The sequence below is a fragment of the Hydra vulgaris genome, chromosome 12 (genome assembly GCF_038396675.1).
Source record: "Hydra vulgaris chromosome 12, alternate assembly HydraT2T_AEP".
In the NCBI taxonomy this organism is placed as follows: Eukaryota; Metazoa; Cnidaria; class Hydrozoa; order Anthoathecata; family Hydridae; genus Hydra; species Hydra vulgaris.
The window spans coordinates 1,120,001-1,140,181 of record NC_088931.1 but is presented as its reverse complement, the minus strand read 5'-3'; the positions used below and the strand labels follow the sequence as shown (position 1 = coordinate 1,140,181).

General features: G+C 29.3%; 1 protein-coding gene across 1 annotated transcript in view; it reads left to right on the top strand.

Moving 5' to 3' along the window:
* LOC101236936 (phospholipid-transporting ATPase IB) overlaps positions 1 to 20,181 on the top strand; it is a 93,860-nt gene that overhangs the window by 53,138 nt on the left and 20,541 nt on the right. The window contains exons 25-28 of the mRNA XM_065811173.1: positions 9,496 to 9,839; positions 9,919 to 10,044; positions 16,080 to 16,162; positions 16,239 to 16,347. Of these exons, the coding sequence (XP_065667245.1) occupies positions 9,496 to 9,839; positions 9,919 to 10,044; positions 16,080 to 16,162; positions 16,239 to 16,347 (662 nt within the window). The remainder of the gene's footprint in view (positions 1 to 9,495; positions 9,840 to 9,918; positions 10,045 to 16,079; positions 16,163 to 16,238; positions 16,348 to 20,181) is intronic.

Below are 20,181 nucleotides of genomic sequence, written 5' to 3'. Positions count from 1 at the left end.
ATAAATTCTACAGATTTCTTTACGAGATAACTGAAACTTTTAATAACTGCAATTTTCGATTTGAACCCTTTTGGACCGCGCGGAAGTGCTTCAGCATTTTATAATTGGTTTTTTGTATATAACCGGAATTGTCTTCTTTAACTTTGTCAAACTGTTATCTTGTGTTTTGAACATTATGTCCAAAAATAGAGTTGCTTCAAACAAGAATAAGAAAGTTTGGGAATCAAATTTAGTAAGGTTTGAAAAAGCTAAAACTTCCAGAAAATGTACTACTGTTGTTAAAAGTATTAGTGAAATGAATAAGATGCTAACAGAACAGCGTATCATTGATCGATTTAAAAGTTTGTCATCAAATGTGAAAAGTAGAAAGGAGAGGATTGCAATTGTGGCTGAAGAAACTAAATTGCTATGGAGAAAGCTAAATATTCCTATTCAACAAGGGAAATTGGCAGCAGAAAGAAAAATAGAAAATGTATTGAAAAAACTTGACAAAGATAGTCGAAAACCCGGAACTCAAAATTTTACACGATTGTTTGACATAACCGATGAGAAAGGTGAATGGTTGTGTCAGGAAGATAAAGAATTTTATTGTCTTCAAAAGTCAACAAATGGAAGAGCTGGATATTGTACCACAATTAAAGATGCTGAAGGTATTCATCCAAGAAAATTAGTGTTGATAAAGAAACAAATGTCCATCAGTCAAGGACAAGATTTTGTTGAATCAGCTAGTGAAGGAGAACCTTCAGAAAGTGAAGAGCAGTGTTCCAGCAGTGATATTGAAGCTGAAGGTCCTTCATCATCATCTAAAAAACAAAAAACAAATTCAGCAGTAAATTTAGTGATTTCTGCTAAGATTAGTACCAAAAAAGCACATAAAGTCTGTAAAACTCTTTCAGAAAGTGGTATTTCTATTCATACTCTAACGCAAAGTGGTATCTACAAAGGTGTTATGAAAGAAGGAGAAAAGTTGAAAGCAAATTATATGGAAAACCTAAAAAATGAAAAGTGGTCTTTGCACTTTGATGGAAAACAAATAAAGAAAATGGAACATCAAGTAGTTGTTTTGAAAAATGAAAATAGAGAGGTTAGGCTTGCTGTTCTGGAAATGATGAATGGAAAAAGTGAAACAATATATAATGGGATAAAGCATGTGCTAGATGAGTATGAGCTGTGGCCAGCCATAAAAATGATTGTATCTGACACAACATCTACAAATACAGGATTAGGAAATGGTGTAGTTACACGGTTACAGAAACATTTTAAAACCATTGGACTAGAAAAGCCTGTTTTTATTGGATGCCAACACCATATTCTAGATACTCTTTTGAAACATGTCATGAATGATCTTTTTGAAGGATCGACAATGTCACCATATCTCCATTACCCTTTTGTGACAAAGTTGCAGCAAGATTACGAGAACTTGAAGCTATTGTTTAGTAATATTGGAAATCCTTTGACGAAAGTGAAGCGAACTCGCTGGAGACATGGATTTCCTGAATCACTTAATAGCATGTTATAGAAAGTTTAAAAGCACAGGTAACTTTCCAAAAGTTAATTTCAAATCACTTCCTGCTATAAGCAATGCAAGGTGGAATTCGAGAACCATTTTTATTCTACTTGCTTACATTTTAGTACCAGAATACCAAGAATCAGAATCAGCTCAAGCAGCATGTGACTTCATCTGTGGTTCATGGAGTGATATATGGTTTGGGGGTCACTACTTCAATCCTGCAGACTTTGTTAATCTATTAGAAGCATGCAATGAGCATCCTAAAGCATTGAAATCATTGAAAAGGTTTTGGTCCACTGAGCCAACACCAATACCAACACAACGTTCAAATATATGTGCAGAACGTGCTGTGAAAGTGATGCAAGACTTAATGCCATTATGCCATAGCATAGAAAAACTAAATATTAAATACTTATTGTCAAATACACAGTAGACAAATTTTATTTATACATGTTTATTGGTTTCTATAAAGTAGTGGAAGATGTGTTGCAAAACTACATTTTTTTAAAAAAATTTACAAATATTTTTTAATTGGGGGGTGAACTTTTTTGACATATAGTAAAAATGCTTGTTATTTTTCTGATTTTTGCACAAAATCTCCACTAAATTTAGTATGGGGATATAGGGTTGCAAAATTGTCATATCCCTAATATATATATATATATTATATATATATATATATATATATATATATATATATATATATATATATATATATATATATATATATATATATATATATATATATATATATATATATATATATATATATGTATAGCATTTTTTTTTTTTTTTAAATTCACCTCCCCAAGGCCAAGAAGGCCACTACAGAAGAGGAGGCTACTTGTGGTTATAACCCTCTCTCAACTCTATAACTCCAAAACACGAACCTTGACAAACAAGGTTGCTGCGCGGAGAAAAAAGTTGCAGCATATTTTTAAAGAGTGCAGTCCTGAGATAAAGGAGAGCAATATAGAACAAAGAGAGGTGAATGAGTGAAGTGGTGCTAAATGAAAGCACATAAAAGAATAGTCTGTGGATTCAAACCTCGTTTCCCTAAAAATGGGTAAATTCCTACGAATGGAGATACCCGGGCCAAGCATGTGAATATTGGAGTCTTAATGAATTAAAGGAAAATAACCATCAATTCCAATTAGTCTCACAAAGAGCAAGTAGGTCTGGTGAACTTTGCAAGAGATGAGACACAACAGAAGAAAAAGTACTTTGAAGACCACAAATATTAGTGAGTGATAGATTTAGAGAACTTGGTGATGACAATGGTTTCTTTGATTTTATAGTTTTTGGTACTTTAGTCATTTTTAAATTTGTTCAAGAATTTGACTCAAAACACAAATATTACTTGGTACACTATCTAAAAGTCCAAGCAATTGCCTCATTACTATTAATAAACCCTAAGCCGTAAGAAAGGGCTCCAAATGTGGTCTCGACAATGCACACTAAAAATACGAACATGGGCACCATCTATGCGCAACATGGCACTGTTAGTACTCTGATATCTTACTGATCTCTATGTCTTTGTTCTTTTTTATTGATGTCTTTTCTATAAGTATTCTAAATTGGGGAAACAAATTCTAAATGGGGATGAACATTACAGCAATGATATTAAATTTTTATAGCGGTATTTATAACAATACTTTATTTGACCCAGTGTTATATTTATTTTTCCTGTAATCATATATATATAAATGGTTTTTCCATTTTCTTTTGTCAGGTACAAGCAGATTTCAATCTTTTTGAATGATGTTTTTATAATAATTATTTTCTTTATTGACTCATTGTGTTAAAGATTTTCTCTATGTGCTTAATTTTGCATTATCAAAATGTGTTATACATTTCTCAATTAATTTACAAAGTTTTAATAAATTCTTTTTTATTATATCTTCGATTCAGTTTGTTCTGCTTGACTTTGTTCTGCTGTGACTTGTTAACAGTAGTAGCAGTAAGGTATTATTGTGCATTAAATGGATATGGTGAGGCAAGTGGTTTCACTCTTGACATATCAAACTCTTTTAATAAAGTCTAATAATTTACCTAGTAATCTTAACTCTAAAGTGATTCTAGTTGCTGATGACAAAACTATATAGACCAGTTTGACAAAATATCAATGCTTATTGATTGCTTAGAAAAGGCATTTTCTAAACAATCAATAATTTTCTTGAATTTGATCACTCTTCTCTTGCGCCATCTACTAAAATTCATTCTAGTGTTACTCATCATTCTACTAAGTCTTAGTTCATTTCATAAAAACTCAATTGGATTACAATTCAGTTACTGAAAAATTGTGCAAATTATTAAAAGATGTTTAATACCTTGCACTTTCTTTTGATAAATTTTTGTGCAATTTTGATAAGTGCTTAGGATCTTGCTGATTCTTCATTCAAAAGGAATAACATGTTGCTCAAGAATGCTTTTGTTGCTTGTTGCTGTGATATCAAGTCTTATTAAGAATTCTTGATTTCATTTGATTGGTTTTATTTAATTAGTTTTAAAGCTGTAGAATTGGTTTTATTTGATTGGTTTAAAAGCTGTAGATTTTATTTGATTGGTTTTTGTTAAAAGAGATATAACCTAATAATTCAAAATATGTGTGTGATAAATACTGTTTTGATTTATTTTAAAACTGTTGAAGAGAATTTTTTTTTTAAAAAGAAAGTTTATAGAGAATGGTTTTAATTGAATAAAACCTCAGTTTTAAATAAAAACTTTCTTTCTGGACACAACGTTTAGTAAATTAAAAAAAAATGGTTTGAATTTAATAAAAACTCAGTTTTGAATGAAATTTTGTTACAACAAAGTTGTTTACTGAAAGTTTTGTAACATTTTTTTTTTTTTTATGGTTACAACCCTCTCTTAACTCTAAAACATGAACCTTGACAAACAAGGACAGAAAATTTGTTTTTCCACTCAGAGAAACTTTGATGTGTTTTTCCACACAGAGGAGAAACAAGTTGTTAGTTCTACTACAAGAAACAAGTTGTTAACTCTAAAACAAGTTTCACAGTTTTTGTGGGACAGTCTTTTTTTTTTTAATTCATAAAATGTAAAACAATTAAGGTATATACTTTTACGTAAAATAATTAAGGTATATACGTATATACAATTAAGGTATAATACAGTATAGAAAATTACATGTGAAAATATGATGAAATCAACAAAAAATAATAAAATCAATGAAAATTTAATAGAAATAAATAAAAAATGTGATAATGCACTATTTTTTTTTTTAAACATCTTTGCTTCCAACAAGGCTGCAAGCAACCACTAATTAAAGTTGGAAGTTACTGGAAGAGAAAAGATAAAGGTTGTACAGCAAGATAATGATTGACGGACGACTTAAAGGATTGCAAATTATATGAATCAGAAAAGCAAGATGAAGGAAGCAAATTCCAAAGAACTGATGTTCGAGGAAAAAACTAGACAAATAAGAGTTTTTGGAGCACTTAGGAACAGTCACAGAAAATGGATGAGACTTAATTGAATGACGAGTAACACGAGAATGAATTTAAATAGATGGCACAAGAGACGCTAGCTCTTTAGAGCAGTGCCCATTATAGTATTTGTAGAAAAGAGAAAGAGAAGCAACATTACAACGATGTGATAATGGTTGGAGGTTGGCTGCAAGAGCAGGTCCAACTATGTTTATAATGCGTTTTTGCACCTTGTCTAAAAGAGAAAGGGCATCATTAGAAGATCCGCCCCAGATATGGCAACAGTATTCCATACAAGGCCAGATTTGAGATTTATAGAGATAGAGAATAGAATCCAAAGTAAAAAAGTATCGCGCTCAATAAAGAGATGCAACCTTAGTAGATGCTAATTTTGCAACAGATTTGATATATGGTTTCCAAGAAAGATCAGTAGTAAGAGTTAATCCTAAAAGATAAAGAGTGGATGATTCATCGAGTACATAACCGTTTATAAATATAAGAAGATCTAAATTATTGCGATAACAATCGGCTGAAAAAATTGAGTTTTATCTGTATTGAAGTTCACCAGTCACTGTGAGCCCCATGCTGTAGCAGAAGTGAGATCCTTTTCAAGCTCAAATGCCCCCTCCAAGCAATCAGAGAGTGTTGGTTTCTTATCACAACAAAAATAAATGGTAGTATCATTAGCGAGAAATGCCACCTTAAATGTGAGAATATCTGGAAGATCGTTAATGTAAATTAAAAAGAGAATAGGCCCAAGGATAGAACCTTGAGGAACCCCTGAAGTTATAGAATAAGAAGAAGAGTGCTGTCCATCGAGGACAACTTTTATACTACGATTGGAAAGGAAGGATTCAATAATCTTAAAAATGTTGCCAGATACATTGTAAGAAAAAAGCTTATGGAGAAGACCAGCATGCCAAACTTTATCAAAAGCTTTTGAAATGTCAAGAGCGATGGCCTTAACCTCTCCACTTTTATCTAATGCATGATAAAACCTATTGGCTATTACTGTTAGCAAATCACTTGTAGAATGAGAAGATCGAAATCCATTTTGATGGTCAGAAAGTAAGTTATTACATTTAAGATGAGAAATTAAGTGTTAATTAAAGATTCAAAAACCTTGCTTATGATAGGAAGAGGACTAATGGGACGGTAATTAGACGAATCAGATCACTCTCTAGAATTTTTAAAAATAGGGATAACAGATGACGCTTTCCAGCAGGCTGGAAAACAAGACTCTTATAAGCACTTGTTGAATAGTTTTGAGAGTATAGATGACAGCTCTGGAGAACACTTCTGCAAGACAATAACAGGTATGTTGTCCGGGCCACAAGCTGTAGAAGAGTCTAGGCAGGAAATCACATTAGATACAGAAGCTAGAGTGATATGAATGTCAAGCAATGGATCAACCTGTTTGTTGGCAATATCAGGTAGAACGCAACTAGTAGAATCAAGAGATGATATTGATGAAAAGTTTTTAGCAAACAAATCAGCTTTGTCTTTAGGTGAGGTGATAAAGTCTGAACCATACAAGAGAGGTGGAATTAAAGATTTGCCCTTATTATTGATACTATTAAAGATTCTTCAGAAGTCACAAGAGCTTAGTTTTTGAGATGAAATACAAGATTTCATGACCTGAGAATAGCGGGCTTTGGCGTTAGACAAAATGTTTTTACAATGGTTTCTAGCTGTAATGAACAGATGTCTGTTTCCTGGAGAATTGTTTTGCTGATAGATATTGAAGTAACGGATTCGATTGGCAATCGCAGCAGCACAATGTGAGGACAACCATGGAGGAGAGTGAGGCTTGACCAGATATTGTCGAGAGGGAATAAAAGATTCCATGCCAGCCTGATTCCATTAAGTTATATAAGATGCACATTTGTCGACAGGAAGACAAAAGATTTCTACCCAAGGGCCATCATGAAGAAAATCAGGGAAAGAATCCCAGTCAGCTTTAAGGTAGTTGTAAGAAGTATGATAATAGGGGAATTGAGGTGATGAAGAAGAATGAGATATTAGTTTTAGAGAGATCAAACTGTGATCAGAAGCATCTAAGGGTGAATGTGGAGAAACTGAGCACTGACTAGGATCAGAAACAAGACATAAGTCGAGTGGAGAAGGTAAAATGATTTGGGTTGTCTGGAAAGCGAGTTGGAAAGTTGACTATTTGAGTTAGGGATTGAGAAAAGCAAAAGTTGTGGGGTTTAATACCTGCAGATTTACTGACACTAGAGCCAAGCCATTCAGTGTCATGACATTAATGTCACCGACAACAACAATATAGGCTGATGGATAAAGAGAGAGGGCTTGGTTAATATGATGAGAAATAACATCAAAAAGAGTGCAGTCTTAAGATAAAGGAGAGCGATATAGAACAAAGAGAAAGCAATAGATTGAAGTGGTGCTAAACAAAAGCACATAAGAGAATAGTTTGTGGATTCAAACCTAGTTTCATGACAAATGGGTGAGTTCTTATGAATTTAAATGCCCAGGTCAAGCATGTGACTATTGGAGTCTTTATGAATTAAAGGAAGATAACCATCAACACTTAGATCGCATGATGCGACAGCTGAACTCAAATTAGTCTCACATAGAGCTAGTAGGTCTGGTGAACTTTGCAAGAGATAAGACTCAACAGAAGAAAAGTTTCTTCGAAGACCACGAGTATTCGTGAATGATGGGTTTAGAGAACTAGGTGATGATGATGGCTTTTTATGTGTTATATAGTTTTTGGTACTTTATTTTTAAATTTGTTGAAGAGCTTGACTCAAAGCATAGATAGTACTCAGAACATTGTTCAATAGCCCAAGCAATTGCCTCATTACTAATAATAAACCCTAAGCCTTGGCAATGCCCTCCAAAAGTAAAAACAGCTGCACCATTCATGCGCAGCATGGCACTGTTAATACTTTGATATTTTTCAGCTGTTGATGGAATCAGCCTCTCTGAGAGCTACCACAGAGTTCGGGAAACCTAAGTAGCAGCAGGCCTTAGAACCATAAAACAGAGTTTTAAAGCTGTACCCTCATAAGGAGATAATAGAATGAGTTGCCTAGTCATAGGGGTGCGAGGCTGGTCAACAGATAGAATATATTTACCCCTTATATTAAAAATGTAATTTGCAAATATTTTTAAAATCATAATTTAAAACTTATTTATAATTCTTGTATAAATAATATATTAAGACACAAACAGATGAGAGTGTTAAATAGATTTCATATTTAGTTGATTTTTTTTCTTAATATGATCTGTTTTGTTCTTCGACTTTTATTAAATTTCACTGAAATAACAATTATCTTAAAAATAAAAACAAAAAAAGTAAAAAATTTATGCAACAAGTCTGAAAAATGCTTCTGCACACCATTTTTTTTTTCTGGGAAAGCTTGAAAATTGTAACTAGTTTTATTTTTCAAAAACTTAATGAAAAAAAATAATGTCTGATTTAATTGTTGTAGCTGATCAATTGAAGTCTTTCTGATTGATTTTAAGTTTTTCTCTTTATTTATTGATTTATTTTATCTAATGTTTGTTTGCTAATATTTTTTATAAATGAGTCAAATGTTTTTTGGTATTATTCTCTAATAGTATTTTAAAGTATGAGTTATTTATTACTGTTATTTATTTAACTTCATTTTTATTTTGAAGATTTTTTTTTAATTTTCAATTCTGATTCATTCCCAACAAAGCTGCAGGCAACCACTATTAAGTTGGGAGTTACTAGAAAAAAAAATTATGGTTATAGAGCAAGGAAATGGTTGACAGAACACTTGAACAGTTGTAGGTTGTATGAGTCAGGAAAACATGAAGATGGATAGAGTTCCAAAGGGTTGAAATGTGGGGAAAAAAACGAGACAAAAGTTTTTAGAGTATGCAGGCACAGATACAGTAAACAAGTGAGACTTTGCTGAATGATCAGTCAAGCGTGAATGAGTTTAAGTTGATGGAACTAGAGATGATAGCTCCTTTAGTCAGCAACCATGATATTATTTGTAGAAAAGAGAAAAAGATGCAACTTTATGACGATGGGAAAGAGGCTTAAGCTTAGCAGATAGAGCAGATCCAACTACATTTAGAACACAATTTTGACCCTTGTCTTGAAGAAAGAGCATCATTAGAAGAACCAGCTCAAATATGACAACAGTATTCCATACAGGGACAAGTAAGAGATTTTTAGACATAGAGAATGCAATCAGGAGTAAGAAAATAGCAAGCACAACAAAGAGAAGCAACCTAAGTGGGTGCTAAGCAAAAGATTGTATATATGGTTTCCATGAAAGATCAGTAGTAAACAATAATCCAAGAAGATGTAAAGAAGAGGATTCAATGAAAGAGTTGCCATTCATTAATATAGGAATGTTGCCAGTATTGTGATAGTTGTTTGCAGTAAATAACTTTTTTTTGGAATTAGGGAAACTAATAATTAGAACATTATTTTATAAAAAAATTTTTGTTACATTTTTATTTTAGGATTACGCACCTTGTGTATTGCTTCATCAAAAATTTTATAAAATATTTTATTTTTTATTTTAGGATTACGCACCTTGTGTATTGCTTCAGCCGAACTTGATCATCAAGATTATGAAAAGTGGAACCAAAAATTTTATGAAGCTAGCACAGCCTTGGTTGACAGAGAAAAACATCTTGAAGAAGTAGGGGAAATGATAGAAAATAATCTTGTTCTACTTGGAGCTACAGCAATTGAAGACAAGCTACAAGATGGAGTTCCAGAAAGTATTGCAGCACTATCTTCAGCCAACATAAAGATATGGGTTTTGACAGGAGATAAACAGGAAACAGCAATTAATATTGGCTATTCTTGTTGTTTGTTACACGATGAACTTAGTTTGTTAATTTGTGAAGGAAAAACTGTAAAGGTAATATAAATAACTTAAAATATGATTTAAAAAAATATAATTTATCAAATTATGCAGATTAAAATGTTTGTGTAAATAGGAGGTGCAAAAATGGCTAAATGAGCATATCAACAATAATAATATTAAAAGATTTATTAAGAAGAAAAAAAATGATCTAAGAGAAGTTTCAGAAGTGAAGAATTTGGCTTTAGTTGTAAATGGATCAGTAAGTTTATATCATTCATTTTTTATATCTTTATTTTTAAATTATACTTTATTTTTTAAAATTGTTAAAAATATTTTTGTGTTAAGTTATAAATCAATACTGTAAACTGAGGTTAGTTTGGACACAGGGCAACTTTTTACAAAATGTAAGATTTTGTTTAAATACGTAAAAAGCATCCGTATGAAATCTCATTACATTTACTAATATGCTAGCAAATATAAAAATGATGTTACATCATTTAATTATGTTTAATCATATGGATGCTATATGTATCTATATAAAATCTTAAATTTTTATCCAAAGTTGCCCTATGTTCAAAGTAGGTTCAAACAATGTTCAAACTTCATAAAATTTTTGGCTCCAACTTTTTATAATCTTAATGGTTCAAAACCCCAGCTTATGTTCTAAGTAACCCTAGTTTATGGTATTAAGAAGAATCTTGTATTTGTTTACTTTTTTTTAAATTTATTGACAGATTACATACATATTAGAGTTTCTTGAGTTTTCTGTAAATTCTTGCTTTTGCTCCCTACTTAATGGTTGCATTCTTAAGAGTGAATTTGTTTAAAGTTTATAATAGTAAAAATACATGCTAATGATTACAGGTTTGACCACAAGTCAAAATTATATATAAAATTAACGATTTATGATAAAAATATGCAAAGTTAATATTTGTAAATAATAAAAAAATATTTATTTAAACTATTTGATGAGATTTAAACTAATATAAATCTGATATGATAAAACAAATTTTTTATAAATAAAGTTAAAACATGTTCTGTTGTCTTTTTTTACCTTAAGTTGTTTAAACTATATAGTTTTGCAACAAATTAAATTTGATAATTGTTATTATAAAATGTTAGGTGATTATTATAGCATTATTTGATTACTAAAGTTTGATAAAAAAACATAAAAAAATATCTTACTGAAAGATTTTTAGAATTTTGCAATGTTTCAAAGTAAGGAATATATTAATAGGTTTTTTGAATTTTGCAATGTTTCAAAGCAAAGAATATATTAATAGATTTTTTTAGCACAAAGCTGTTAAAGTTTCTTGTAAAGAATATTAAAATAATAAAACTGTAACAGTGTTATGCTGGTTATATGGTTTTATGGTTGTCACTTGATGACTGGTTAAAAGGCCTGTTCTCAAGTGAATCAAAGCCTATGCTATTTAGTAGTGATAAAATAATCTATGCTTGTTGTTCTGCAGGATGCAGAATCTAAAATATATCTATTTTTAAACACAACATTAAAAATGTTATAATTTAAGAATGTTTAGTTGTGACAAGGTGGGTCTCGTTTATTCTATAAAAATTTATATGGATTAGAAAGTTTATTTGGATATTGTGAAGAATGTTATGTTGCCACATAGAAAGGGTAATCTTTGAAAATGGATTTTACAGTAAAGATCCAAAGTATTTTTATTTTCAATTACCAAAAATCAAAGTTCTAGAATGGTCTTCACTGAGTTTAGAGCTCAATCCTATTAAGCATCTTTAGGAGGTGGATTTGGACTGGCTATTAGTTTCAAAGAAAACCAACAATGAACATTTATTTTCTTTGATAAAAGATTATTAGCATATCATTCCTCAGAATATTTTCTTTCATAATAGTTTCTTAAGTTGTTAAATGTCTTATACTGGCATATATTGTTTATCATAGATTTGCTGATTGACATTTTTTCGTCTTTTTTTTTCTATATTTTGATAGAAAGAATTTTGTCAGGTTTTCTACTATTATAGACTATAAGATTTAAAGTGTTTACTTTTCTTTATTAGATTTCTACTATTATAGACTATAAGATTTAAAGTGTTTACTTTTCTTTATTAGATTTCTACTATTATAGACTATAAGATTTAAAGTGTTTACTTTTCTTTATTAGATTTCTACTATTATAGACTATAAGATTTAAAGTGTTTACTTTTCTTTATTAGATTTCTACTATTATAGACTATAAGATTTAAAGTGTTTACTTTTCTTTATTAGATTTCTACTATTATAGACTATAAGATTTAAAGTGTTTACTTTTCTTTATTAGATTTCTTCTATTATAGACTATAAGATTTAAAGTGTTTACTTTTCTTTATTAGATTTCTACTATTATAGACTATAAGATTTAAAGTGTTTACTTTTCTTTATTAGATTTCTACTATTATAGACTATAAGATTTAAAGTGTTTACTTTTCTTTATTAGATTTCTACTATTATAGACTATAAGATTTAAAGTGTTTACTTTTCTTTATTAGATTTCTACTATTATAGACTATAAGATTTAAAGTGTTTACTTTTCTTTATTAGATTTCTACTATTATAGACTATAAGATTTAAAGTGTTTACTTTTCTTTATTAGATTTCTTCTATTATAGACTATAAGATTTAAAGTGTTTACTTTTCTTTATTAGATTTCTACTATTATAGACTATAAGATTTAAAGTGTTTACTTTTCTTTATTAGATTTCTACTATTATAGACAATAAGATTTAAAGTGTTTACTTTTCTTTATTAGATTTCTACTATTATAGACTATAAGATTTAAAGTGTTTACTTTTCTTTATTAGATTTCTACTATTATAGACTATAAGATTTAAAGTGTTTACTTTTCTTTATTAGATTTCTACTATTATAGACTATAAGATTTAAAGTGTTTACTTTTCTTTATTAGATTTCTTCTATTATAGACTATAAGATTTAAAGTGTTTACTTTTCTTTATTAGATTTCTACTATTATAGACTATAAGATTTAAAGTGTTTACTTTTCTTTATTAGATTTCTACTATTATAGACTATAAGATTTAAAGTGTTTACTTTTCTTTATTAGATTTCTACTATTATAGACTATAAGATTTAAAGTGTTTACTTTTCTTTATTAGATTTCTACTATTATAGACTATAAGATTTAAAGTGTTTACTTTTCTTTATTAGATTTCTACTATTATAGACTATAAGATTTAAAGTGTTTACTTTTCTTTATTAGATTTCTTCTATTATAGACTATAAGATTTAAAGTGTTTACTTTTCTTTATTAGATTTCTACTATTATAGACTATAAGATTTAAAGTGTTTACTTTTCTTTATTAGATTTCTACTATTATAGACTATAAGATTTAAAGTGTTTACTTTTCTTTATTAGATTTCTACTATTATAGACTATAAGATTTAAAGTGTTTACTTTTCTTTATTAGATTTCTTCTATTATAGACTATAAGATTTAAAGTGTTTACTTTTCTTTATTAGATTTCTACTATTATAGACTATAAGATTTAAAGTGTTTACTTTTCTTTATTAGATTTCTACTATTATAGACTATAAGATTTAAAGTGTTTACTTTTCTTTATTAGATTTCTACTATTATAGACTATAAGATTTAAAGTGTTTACTTTTCTTTATTAGATTTCTACTATTATAGACTATAAGATTTAAAGTGTTTACTTTTCTTTATTAGATTTCTACTATTATAGACTATAAGATTTAAAGTGTTTACTTTTCTTTATTAGATTTCTACTATTATAGACTATAAGATTTAAAGTGTTTACTTTTCTTTATTAGATTTCTACTATTATAGACTATAAGATTTAAAGTGTTTACTTTTCTTTATTAGATTTCTACTATTATAGACTATAAGATTTAAAGTGTTTACTTTTCTTTATTAGATTTCTTCTATTATAGACTATAAGATTTAAAGTGTTTACTTTTCTTTATTAGATTTCTACTATTATAGACTATAAGATTTAAAGTGTTTACTTTTCTTTATTAGATTTCTACTATTATAGACTATAAGATTTAAAGTGTTTACTTTTCTTTATTAGATTTCTACTATTATAGACTATAAGATTTAAAGTGTTTACTTTTCTTTATTAGATTTCTACTATTATAGACTATAAGATTTAAAGTGTTTACTTTTCTTTATTAGATTTCTACTATTATAGACTATAAGATTTAAAGTGTTTACTTTTCTTTATTAGATTTCTACTATTATAGACTATAAGATTTAAAGTGTTTACTTTTCTTTATTAGATTTCTACTATTATAGACTATAAGATTTAAAGTGTTTACTTTTCTTTATTAGATTTCTACTATTATAGACTATAAGATTTAAAGTGTTTACTTTTCTTTATTAGATTTCTTCTATTATAGACTATAAGATTTAAAGTGTTTACTTTTCTTTATTAGATTTCTACTATTATAGACTATAAGATTTAAAGTGTTTACTTTTCTTTATTAGATTTCTACTATTATAGACAATAAGATTTAAAGTGTTTACTTTTCTTTATTAGATTTCTACTATTATAGACTATAAGATTTAAAGTGTTTACTTTTCTTTATTAGATTTCTACTATTATAGACTATAAGATTTAAAGTGTTTACTTTTCTTTATTAGATTTCTACTATTATAGACTATAAGATTTAAAGTGTTTACTTTTCTTTATTAGATTTCTTCTATTATAGACTATAAGATTTAAAGTGTTTACTTTTCTTTATTAGATTTCTACTATTATAGACTATAAGATTTAAAGTGTTTACTTTTCTTTATTAGATTTCTACTATTATAGACTATAAGATTTAAAGTGTTTACTTTTCTTTATTAGATTTCTACTATTATAGACTATAAGATTTAAAGTGTTTACTTTTCTTTATTAGATTTCTACTATTATAGACTATAAGATTTAAAGTGTTTACTTTTCTTTATTAGATTTCTACTATTATAGACTATAAGATTTAAAGTGTTTACTTTTCTTTATTAGATTTCTTCTATTATAGACTATAAGATTTAAAGTGTTTACTTTTCTTTATTAGATTTCTACTATTATAGACTATAAGATTTAAAGTGTTTACTTTTCTTTATTAGATTTCTACTATTATAGACTATAAGATTTAAAGTGTTTACTTTTCTTTATTAGATTTCTACTATTATAGACTATAAGATTTAAAGTGTTTACTTTTCTTTATTAGATTTCTTCTATTATAGACTATAAGATTTAAAGTGTTTACTTTTCTTTATTAGATTTCTACTATTATAGACTATAAGATTTAAAGTGTTTACTTTTCTTTATTAGATTTCTACTATTATAGACTATAAGATTTAAAGTGTTTACTTTTCTTTATTAGATTTCTACTATTATAGACTATAAGATTTAAAGTGTTTACTTTTCTTTATTAGATTTCTACTATTATAGACTATAAGATTTAAAGTGTTTACTTTTCTTTATTAGATTTCTACTATTATAGACTATAAGATTTAAAGTGTTTACTTTTCTTTATTAGATTTCTACTATTATAGACTATAAGATTTAAAGTGTTTACTTTTCTTTATTAGATTTCTACTATTATAGACTATAAGATTTAAAGTGTTTACTTTTCTTTATTAGATTTCTACTATTATAGACTATAAGATTTAAAGTGTTTACTTTTCTTTATTAGATTTCTTCTATTATAGACTATAAGATTTAAAGTGTTTACTTTTCTTTATTAGATTTCTACTATTATAGACTATAAGATTTAAAGTGTTTACTTTTCTTTATTAGATTTCTACTATTATAGACTATAAGATTTAAAGTGTTTACTTTTCTTTATTAGATTTCTACTATTATAGACTATAAGATTTAAAGTGTTTACTTTTCTTTATTAGATTTCTACTATTATAGACTATAAGATTTAAAGTGTTTACTTTTCTTTATTAGATTTCTACTATTATAGACTATAAGATTTAAAGTGTTTACTTTTCTTTATTAGATTTCTACTATTATAGACTATAAGATTTAAAGTGTTTACTTTTCTTTATTAGATTTCTACTATTATAGACTATAAGATTTAAAGTGTTTACTTTTCTTTATTAGATTTCTACTATTATAGACTATAAGATTTAAAGTGTTTACTTTTCTTTATTAGATTTAAATATTTTTATTTTACTTTTCAGATGAGCTTTTTAAGATATAAAAATTTGTTTTTGTTTTTTTATGATTTCAAAAACAAAACAAAAAATGTTTAATTTATTATCAAAATTAGTTTTGCTTTTAGAATTGTTTCTTTTTAAGGTGTTAGGGTTTTGTTTACAAGATGAATGCAAAGAATTATTTCTAGATCTTGCCCTTGTGTGTAGAGCAGTAATAGCTTGCAGGTAAAATCTTATTATTAACGTTTAATTTTATAAACTTTTATTATTTTTAAATGTTTTTAAAATACATCAAAATTAGAGTTTCTCCGCTGCAAAAATCTTTGGTGGTTCAATTAGTGAAGAACAATGTTATAGAAGCAATTACATTAGCAATAGGAGATGGTGCAAATGATGTTAGCATGATACAGGTAAAATTGGTTTAATGATCTTCACCTGTATATATGTAAATATATTAATAAAAATTTCTCATTTGATATTTTTATTTAAAGTTGTTAAAAAAATAAATAAAATATTACACAATTTATAAAAATTATGAAATTTATGTGATACAAAAACTATATTTCTAATAACAGTGCATGTGATAAATAAAATCACTCAGCGCGATATTTCACCCTCATAATACTGAAATACGTTTTTTTGTTTTTGTTTTTTTTTTAAACATCTTCGCTTCCAACAAGGCTGCAAGCAGCCACTATTTAAAGTTAGAAGTTACTAAAAAAAAAAAGACGAAAATTGTAGAGCTAGCGATTAAGGTAAGATAACGATTGACGGATGACTTAAAGGATTGCAAATTATATGAATCAGGAAAGCAAGATGAAGGAAGCAAATTCCAAAGAGCTGATGTTTGAGGAAAAAAACTAGACAAATAAGCGTTTTTGGAGCACTTAGGAACAGTCACAGAAAATGGATGAGACTTAATTGAATGACGAGTAACACGAGAAGGGCACTGCTCTAAAGAGACGCTAGCTCTTTAGAGCAGTGCCCATTATAGTATTTGTAGAAAAGAGAAAGAGAAGCAACATTACGACGATGTGATAATGGTTAGAGGTTGGCTGCAAGAGCAGGTCCAACTATGTTTACAATGCGTTTTTGCACCTTGTCTAAAAGAGAAAGGGCATCATTAGAAGATCTGCCCCAGATATGGCAACAGTATTCCATACAAGGTCGGATTTGAGATTTATAGAGATAGAGAATAGAATCCAAAGTAAGAAAGTGATGAGCTCGATAAAGAGATGCAACCTTAGCAGATGCTAATTTTGCAACTGATTTGATATATGGTTTCCAAGAAAGATTGGAAGTAAGAGTTAATCCTAGAAGATGAAGAGTAGATGACTCATCGAGTACATCACCGTTCATAAATATTAGGAAGATCGAAATTATTGCGATAACGATTGGCTGAAAAAATTGAGTTTTATCTGAATTGAAGTTCACCAGCCACTGTGAGCCCCATGCTGTAGCAGAAGTGAGATCCTTTTCAAGCTCAAATGCCCCCTCCAAGCAATCAGAGAGTGTTGGTTTCTTATCACAACAAGAATATATGGTAGTGTCATCAGCAAACAATGTCACCTTAAATGTGAGAATATCTGGAAGATCGTTAATGTGAATTAAATAGAGTATAGGGCCAAAGATAGAACCTTGAGGAACCCCTGAAGTTACAGAATAAGAAGAAGAGTGTTGTCCATCGAGGACAATTTTTATACTACGATTGGAAAGGAAGGATTCAATAATCTTAAAGATGTTGCCAGATACACCATAAGAAGAAAGCTTATGGAGAAAACCAGCATGCCAAACTGTATCAAAAGCTTTTGAAATGTCAAGAGCGATGGCCTTAACCTCTCCACCTTTATAAAACCTATCAGTTATTACTGTTTCAGTTATTACCTATCTGTTATTACGATAAAACCTATCAGTTATTACTGTTAGCAAATCAGTTGTAGAACAAGAAGATCAAAATCCATATTGATGGTCAGAAAGTAAGTTATTAGATTCAAGATGAGATATTAAGTGTTTGTTAATTAAAGACTCAAAAACCTTGCTTATGATAGGAAGAAGACTTATGGGATGGTAGTTAGACGAATCAGATCGCTCTCCAGAATTTTTGAAGATAGGGATAACAGATGCCGCTTTCCAGCAGGCTGGAAAGCAAGACTCTTATAAGCACTTGTTGAATAGTTTTGAGAGTATAGGCAACAGCTCCGGCAAACACTTCTGCAAGACAATAACAGGTATGTTGTCCGGGCTACAAGCTGTTTAAGAGTCTAGGCAGGAAATCATTTTAGATACAGAAGCTGTAGTGATATGAATGTCAAGCAATCGATCAACCTGTTTGACGGCTATATCAGGTAGAACACAACTAGTGGAATCAGGAGATGATATTGATGAAAAGTTTTTAGCAAACAATTCAGCTTTGTCTTTAGGTGAGGTGACAAAATCTGAGCCAAACAAGAGAGGTGGAATTAAAGATTTGCCCTTATTATTGATATTATCAAAGATTCTCCAGAAGTCATGAGAGCCTAATTTTTGAGATGAAATACGAGATTTCATGACCTGAGAATAGCGGGTTTTGGCATTAGACAAAATGTTTTTACAATGGTTTCTAGCAGTAATAAACAGATGTTTTTTCTCGAGAATTGTTTTGCTGATAAATATGGAAGTAATGGTTTCGATTGGCAATCACAGCAGCACAGTGTGAGGAAAACCATGGAGGAGAGTGAGGCTTGACCTGGAATTGTCGAGAGGGAACCAAAGATTCAATGCCAGCCTGATTCCACGAAGTTATGTAAGAAGCACATTTGTCGACAGGAAGACGAAAGATTTCTACCCAAGGGCCATCACGAAGAAAATCCCGGAAAGAATCCCAGTCAGCTCAACTGTAGTTGTAAGAGGTTCGATAATAGGGGGATTCAGGTGATGAAGAAGAATGAGATATTAGTTTTAGAGAGATCAAACTGTGATCAGAAGCACCTAAGGGTGAATGTGGAGAAACTGAGCACTGACTAGGATCAGAAACAAGACATAAGTCGAGTAGAGAAAGTAAATGATTCGGGTTGTCAGGAAAACAAGTTGGAAAGTTGACTATTTGAGTTAGGGATTGAGAAAGGCAAAATTTGTGGGCTTAAATGCCTGCAGATTCACTGACACTAGAGCCAAGCCATTCAGAGCGGTGAGCATTGAAGTCACCGACATCAACTATTCTAGCTGATGGATAAAGAGAGATATTCAAACCTAGTTTCATGACAAATGGGTGAATTCTTACGAATGTAAATGCCCAGGCTAAGCATGTGACTAATGGAGTCTTTACAAAATAAAGGAAGATAACCATCAACACTAAGATCACAAGATGAGACAGCTGAACTCAAATTAGTCTCACAAAGAGCAAGTAGGTCTGGTGAACTTTGCAAGAGATAAGACTCAACAGAAGAAAAGTTACTTCGAAGACCACAAATATTAGTGAATGAGGTTTAGAGAACTTGGTGATGTTGATGGAATCAGCCTCTCTGAGAGCTACCACAGAGTTCAGGAAGCTCTCTGAGTGCTGCCACAGAGTTCAGGAAACCTGACTACCAGCCGGCGTCAGAACCATAAAACTGAGTTTTAGAGCTGTACCCACATTAGGAGATAATAGAATGAGTAGTCATTAATTGATAGAATGTGATCGAACCTGTACAAAATCGAAGCTTTAAGTGAAGTTTTAGTTTAATAAAATTTTTATGCTAGATATTTATTTATAAGATATTTATAAATATTACACTAGATATTTATAAATATTAAGCGAGATATTTAATTTTTTAACATTAAAGTTTGGAATTTTCATTTAAATGTTGCAAGTTTTGATATTTAATTACATGGACTTTTATGCAATTTAAAGTAAAAGTTCTAGTTAAGCGAAGTTTTTTGTCAAACGGACCCTAAAAAACTATACAGTTAGCGAATGGTTTGGCCAGCATAACCAGGGTACGATTAAGCAGATAAAATGATAAAGTGGAATTTTAAAAAAGAAAACACGCTGAATTAAATTATTTTTTATTTGAACTTATATCGCATAAATTAAGTTTAAAGTACGTCATGTATAAATTATGCGTGACGTACTTTATTACGAATATAACTTCTTTATTTAACAATATCCAAGCTCTACTGTTTAAACATATTTTGACTTCAGCAAAAAAGTTTTTAATAAAAATATTTTCTATAAAATCAACTTATAATTTTCTCCCTCACAAGTTCTTCAGACGAGCGTGATT